General features: G+C 44.2%; 1 protein-coding gene across 20 annotated transcripts in view; it reads left to right on the top strand.

Annotated features, from left to right (window-relative positions):
- The window catches only part of SNRK (SNF related kinase), a 151,175-nt gene that overhangs the window by 73,711 nt on the left and 71,464 nt on the right, over nucleotides 1-6,000 (top strand). The window contains exon 2 of one of the 20 annotated variants that reach the window (XM_029242431.1): nucleotides 3,146-3,195. The exons of the other annotated variants lie outside the window; for them this stretch is intronic. Within the exon in view, the coding sequence (XP_029098264.1) occupies nucleotides 3,146-3,195 (50 nt within the window). The remainder of the gene's footprint in view (nucleotides 1-3,145; nucleotides 3,196-6,000) is intronic. 20 annotated transcript variants of the gene reach the window in all.

Genomic DNA, 6,000 nt, shown 5'->3' with positions numbered 1-6,000 from the left:
AGCCGGCACTGCGGCGGCTGGCCGCGGGCGCCCGGAGGCCCTGCCCTTGCGGCCGCGGCGGGATTGCGGCACCGCGGGAGGCGCCCGCATCCCCGCGCCCCGCCCCGGAGCGGGCCGAGTGCGGCGCCCGCTGGGCTCCGCTCCCAGGTTTTCTTGTGCGGTGTGTATTCTTCACCAAAGGTGTTTTCCTTTTTCAAAAGAATCTGGAAATCTGGCGTGGCAGGGGGGTTCCTTGCTAAAACTGCAGCCGTAAAATAGAATGGGGATATTGTTGTCTGTAGAGAAAGGGCATCGGGGTAAGGAAGGAGGAGCGGTGCCGTTCCCGAGGGACAGCTAGAATTTTTCAGGTTGGAAAACCTTCGTTCTTTTCCATAGTCATCGCCTGTTGATATCTTTCTGGACCGTTTTACAGAAACCTTCCTGCCTTTTACTTGGACTTGGGATCCAGGAAAGTGACAGCCTTTTATCCTGGGGGGCGGGCGGGCGGGGGGGGTTCCTGGAGCTGTGCTGTTCCAACAGTTGCATCAGATAAAATTCAATAGCTTCATAGGGAATTCGGTTCAAGTCCAGTATTTGGAGGGGAGAGGAGGGATTTAGCAGTAGGGTTCTTCAACCTATAGACGTCTGAGGATATCGGATTTTTCACACTGTCAAGTTACTTTTTTCCCCTCCCATTTAATTGAGTACATTTCCACAGTTTTAGGAGCAGGTGGTAAAGCTGACTTAATGCGTTTCACGTTTTATGGTGAAAGGTGAAGCGTGGCTAGCAGGTGATGGAACTGCAAATGTTCTGCATACTGATCAGATTCCACCTGATTCCCATCAAGCATCAGTTGCCTCAGTTTGGGTTCCTTGTATGGGGTTGGGGTGCTAGTTCCAAATCAGCCTAATTTATCAGAATGTATATCGGTGTACTTAAACGTCTGGGGTTGTCAAGGCTTATGTAATCAATTTGTTAATTTATAATCTTGTTATATGGCTCTCCAGATTTATAAAATCATTCCCTTAAGGAAATCTGTCTTCACCGTCTGCTTAAATATTTCTCTTGGAATTGGATTCCTGGAGAGAAATGTTCTGTACTAGTGGTGATTAACACATACTAATTAGACAAGTTTAAAGAAAAAATCATGTTGATTCTTTTGACTAATTGTCTCTATTAGGAAAACAGGTGACATTCCTATTTTACACAGCTAGAAATGAGAGAAATGACATTCCCAAGGTCACTTATTGAAGCAGTATAGTAATGGAAAGTCAGGTGCACTGTGTTAACTTTTCTTAATACTCCATCTTTAAGGCTTTCCATGTAGGGAACTTTGACACCTTTATATTTTTTAAATTTGCACAGTTTTTATTTTCTTTTGTGCAGAAAAGTTACTCTCACCGTATTAATTTTTTTACTATTTTTAGTAAGTTTTTCTGTATTATTGCAGTAAGATCCATTTGTATAAAACATACAAGGACTCAGAAGTTATGTAATTTTTATTATTCTAGAACAGAAGTATAGATTGAGACTTTATGGGTCAAATGTAATCCCATAATCCTAAAATGAAGGCTTTCAAATGTCCTTATTAAAAGTGAAGGGTTTCACATGTTTTTACTGGGCGCAGGAAATACTATTGGTCTAAACTTTACTATGGATGTTTCATATAGAAAGTGAAACCAAATAGAAAAAAAACTTTATTTTGGAGATATTGAGCAGCCCAGGTTCTCAGCACTGGTATAAATAAGGCTTGATTTCTCCCCTGTAGCAGCTTGTCTGAGCCTAAGAACTCATTACACAGCCCAGGAAGAAAAGGGTACAAGTACGCTTTCCACATGGTCAGAATTTTAGGAATTAAGAACATAGATGTGAGGAGCTCTGAAGACTTGATTTTACTGCATGCCAGCTGTTTGCCTAACAACCAAGAGGTAGAATTTTTAGCTAAGATGCTTTTATAAGAATAAAAACTAACTATTTAGAATATGGATACTTCCCAGTGTGCATATATGTGCTGGTCAGCTCTTAGAGCAAGTTAGGTGGAAAAGTTGAGTGGTTTGTAGCAGTTTTGAAGGTAAACTAACCTATGATCATTTATTCATGGAGCCTTTGTCTACTTTTGGGGCCCTGGGTTAGAGGATAGCAGTAGAAAAGTGAATAAAAACTAGTTCCTGCCTTTACAGGCTATTGTATTTTTTGTTTTATTTATTTACTTATTTATTTATTTTTGGCTGCATTGGGTCTTCGTTGCAGTGATTGGAGACTGTTGCGGTGCGCGGACTTCTCACTGCAGTGGCTTCTCTTGTTGCGGAGCACGGGCTCTAGGCGTGCAGGCTTCAGTAGTTGTGGCACGTGGGCTCAGTAGTTGTGACTCACAGGCTCTAGAGTGCAGACTCAGTAGTTGTGGTGCACGGGCTTAGTTGCTCCGCGGCATGTGGGATCTTCCCGGATCAGGGCTCGAACCCGTGTCCCCTGCATTGGCAGGTGGAATCTTAACCACCGCGCCACCAGGGAAGTCCCAAGCTATTATAAATTATATTTACACCAAGGTAAACAATAACAGTAGGATCAAATGCTGTGGTGAGACATAGGCAAGACCCCTGGGCAAGGAACAGTCTGACTTGGGAATGCTTCACAAAGAAGGTGATGGTTGAACCAGTCTTGAAGGATGGGTAGAGTTCCCAGGCAGAGAAAAGGGGAAGGGGCTCCAAGGGTTCAGGGAGGGTGAAAAGACAAGGTCAGGTGGTGGAGGAAGAACTTAGATCCAAGTGGGTGAAAGGGAGTTGAGGAGGTAGAGACAGGGTGCAGCTGTTTTTGATTTTTTTAAGACTATGGAAAGGAGGGGGGAGGAATGGGGCAGTACCTTTGGGGATGGAGGGGGACATGTTTTATTTTGTTTTCGTTTGGGAAGAGCCGGTGTACAACCTCTCGGACTTGATGGCCTCACAAGCGAGCACTGGAAGTGTGTTGTCTGTTCTGGATGATCTGGAGCTGCATTATTCACACTGCGGATTATTTCCTTATCTTGTTTTTCCGTGTATCTGCTTTGGGTTAAGGCCTTAGATCCTGTGGGAAACCATTTCTTGCTGGTGGTAGGGGAGGAACCTGACTAAAGAGGATTCCTGCTCTATCTTTCCTGAACGTTTATTTCTCTGCTGTTACTTCCAGAGCCTCCTGAGATTCTGCTTTGGCACCTGCAGCGTTTGGCCTCTGCTCAGGTAGGCTCTTTCCTGACAAAGAAGGCCTTTCTCTCTCTCCTTCCTTGTTGTGTCCTATTCCCCAGACTGCTGCCATGTGACGACAGCAGTTACTTCAGAGTTGGAGGGCATTGGCTGCCCATGCACCATGATGTTTTAAGTTCTGGAGTGTCTCCAGGCTCCCAGCAAGATTGCGGGGAGGGGTGTCTGTCTGACTATCTAAACACATAACCCCTCAGCTACATGTTGGCCTGAAATGTGATGTTGATTATGAAATCAGTGCTCCAGAAATGTAGGTTACAGGACATGTAACTGGTCAAATCGTAGCCTCAGTGGGCCTTGGTTTCTCAGTTGTTGACGTGCAGTTACCTTTCTCAAATCCAGAAGACTGTCAGCTCCTTGGAGCCAGAGACCCCTTCTTTGATTTCTGTATCCCCAGACCAGTGTAATGCTTCACACATAGTCAGTGTACCCAAGAAGTGTCCTGGCGAAGAAACTTTAAAAATCTGAACTTTAGTTTGTTGCCCATTAGTGGACACCATACCCATTTTATCCAAATGAGTTGGATTGAAATTGCTCTTCATTCATAGAATTCCAGAGCTAGAAGCGAATCTTCCACTCTACACTGCCATGCAGTAGATGCTCAAGAAGTGTTTGTGCCTGTCCTGAATTCCCTGTCTCAGTAAGTGACCCCACCTGCTACCACTCTCCACTAGTCATTCTAGATTGCCCTCTTTGCTTTGCCCCCTGTGCATTGAGTTCCTGGATTCTACTTGCTAAACGTGCCTCCTCCATTACATCCTCGCCATCACCGCCCAGGTACAGGCTGCCCTTATTTTTAAGTCTTTAATCATTTATCTGGAGACATTTTCCCTAGTCTCCTTACCTGTGTCCAAGCTCTAGTCTTGCCCTTCCAATCTGCTGTTCACTTTGCTGCCAGGGTGGTTTAACTGTCATCTCTGATTGCCGTTCCCCTGCTCAGGATTCTTCCTTGGCTTCTTAGTGCCGGCTTTCATTTGTTCATTTAATAAAGTATACCTGTATATTTTGGGCAGATGCTGTACTTGGCGGGCCCTGGGATGGAGAGCTGAATAAAACAGACGTGCGTCTTACACGGGCTGAATTTATCATGTAGTCTAGTGGGGGACACAGATTATTAATCACATAATCACACAAATAATTATATAACCACAGTTGTGATAAGGGCCATAATGGAAAAGGGCCTGGTGCTGAAAGAGGGCGTGGGGAGCTGGTGTGCAGGAGTGTGGGAGGGGAGGGAGAGGCTATGGTCAGGAAGGTGACCTTTACGCTGGGCCCTGAAGCATGGTTAAGGGCTAGCCAGATGTGAGGAATGTCAACTGATGTGCATAGGATACAAGGACCTTTGGGTATCTGGCCCTTACCTACCTGTCTAACCTTGTCTCTTACACTCTGCTCTGCATGGATTGCTGTCCCAATCACACTAAGGCCTCTTTCCCACCATGGCCAATTTCAGTTCTTAGCTCAAACAAAAAAATTAATTTCTCTGAGATGCCTCCTGTGAACTCCTGAAGGCAGATTTAGGGGAAAGAACACCTCTTCCAGCCTCCTTGTCCCTTTGAGAGGTGTAAATAATGTGGGGCAGCGGCCTTCCTATTATATCCAGTACAGGCATTTAGGGGCAGTTTCTTGGGCCAATAAAGGGTGAGGGTGCCGATATCAAACTAAGATGAGGAGGTAAGTATACAACCCCTCTAAAATATAAGACTCTCCTGAGACGGAAGCCATTTGTGAAAAGTTGGGGAAAAAATCCTGGGGTGATTTTGATCCCACTCACAACTTGCTAATATGTATTATCGCCTTTTGATTTCATAATAACTGTCCAAGGTGGTGATTATCTTTGTTTTATATAAAAAGACATGCCTGTTGGCAGAAGTTGAGTAATTTGTTGGGCTCCATGTCCTGTGGTACTCTTTCTTTGTTTTTTTTTTTTTTTTTTTTTTGTGGTACGCGGGCCTCTCACTGTTTAACTACAGGTTAAACAGTTCTCTCTTTATTGGTATAAAGCATTATGAGTACTACAGAAGACATTTAGAATGAGAATATTCAATCTACAGTTTCAAGGCTTGATTTTATCCTTTGTTCTCCTATGCTGTGAGCATTTGCTAATCCTCTTGTGAAGAAAAATGCTTTTTCAGAAACAAATGGAGAGAATGTAATATGCAAAAGTACATTAAAATTGCAGCTTTGGTAAGGATAAATTTTTTTAAAAAATAAATTTATTTTTGGCTGCTTTGGGTCTTCGTTGTTGTGCGCGGGCTTTCTCTAGTTGCGGCGAGCAGGGGCTACTCTTCGTTGCAGTGCGTGGGCTTCTCACTGCGGTGGCTTCTCTTGTTGCGGAGCACGGGCTCTAGGTACACAGGCTTCAGTAGTTGCGGCACGCGGGCTCAGTAGTTGTGGCTCGCGGGCTCTAGAGCACAGGCTCAGTAGTTGTGGTGCACAGGCTTAGTTGCTCCACGGCATGTGGGATCTTCCCGGACCAGGTCTCGAACCCATGTCCCCTGCATTGGCAGGTGGATTCTTAACCACCGCGCCACCAGGGAAGCCCCAGAAAACTACAATTTTACCAATTAACATTTTGGTATTTTTAGTATATATGCAGACAAATTATATGCTTTTAAAGAAATTGGGATCCTATGGCCATGAAATTTGGTATGTGAATTTTTTTACTTAATATTTTATTGTGACAATTTCCCATGAGATTAAATAGCTTAAAAATATAGCAGCATAGTGTTAACGTTGGGTATACCATTTCCTTACTGTAGACCTTTCGGTTATTTCTGAGAT

Source organism: Monodon monoceros, unplaced genomic scaffold (assembly GCF_005190385.1).
Source record: "Monodon monoceros isolate NGI ecotype Baffin Bay Population unplaced genomic scaffold, NGI_Narwhal_1 Super_Scaffold_3, whole genome shotgun sequence".
Classification (NCBI taxonomy): domain Eukaryota; kingdom Metazoa; phylum Chordata; class Mammalia; order Artiodactyla; family Monodontidae; genus Monodon; species Monodon monoceros.
This window is presented reverse-complemented; position numbering and strand designations above follow the sequence as displayed.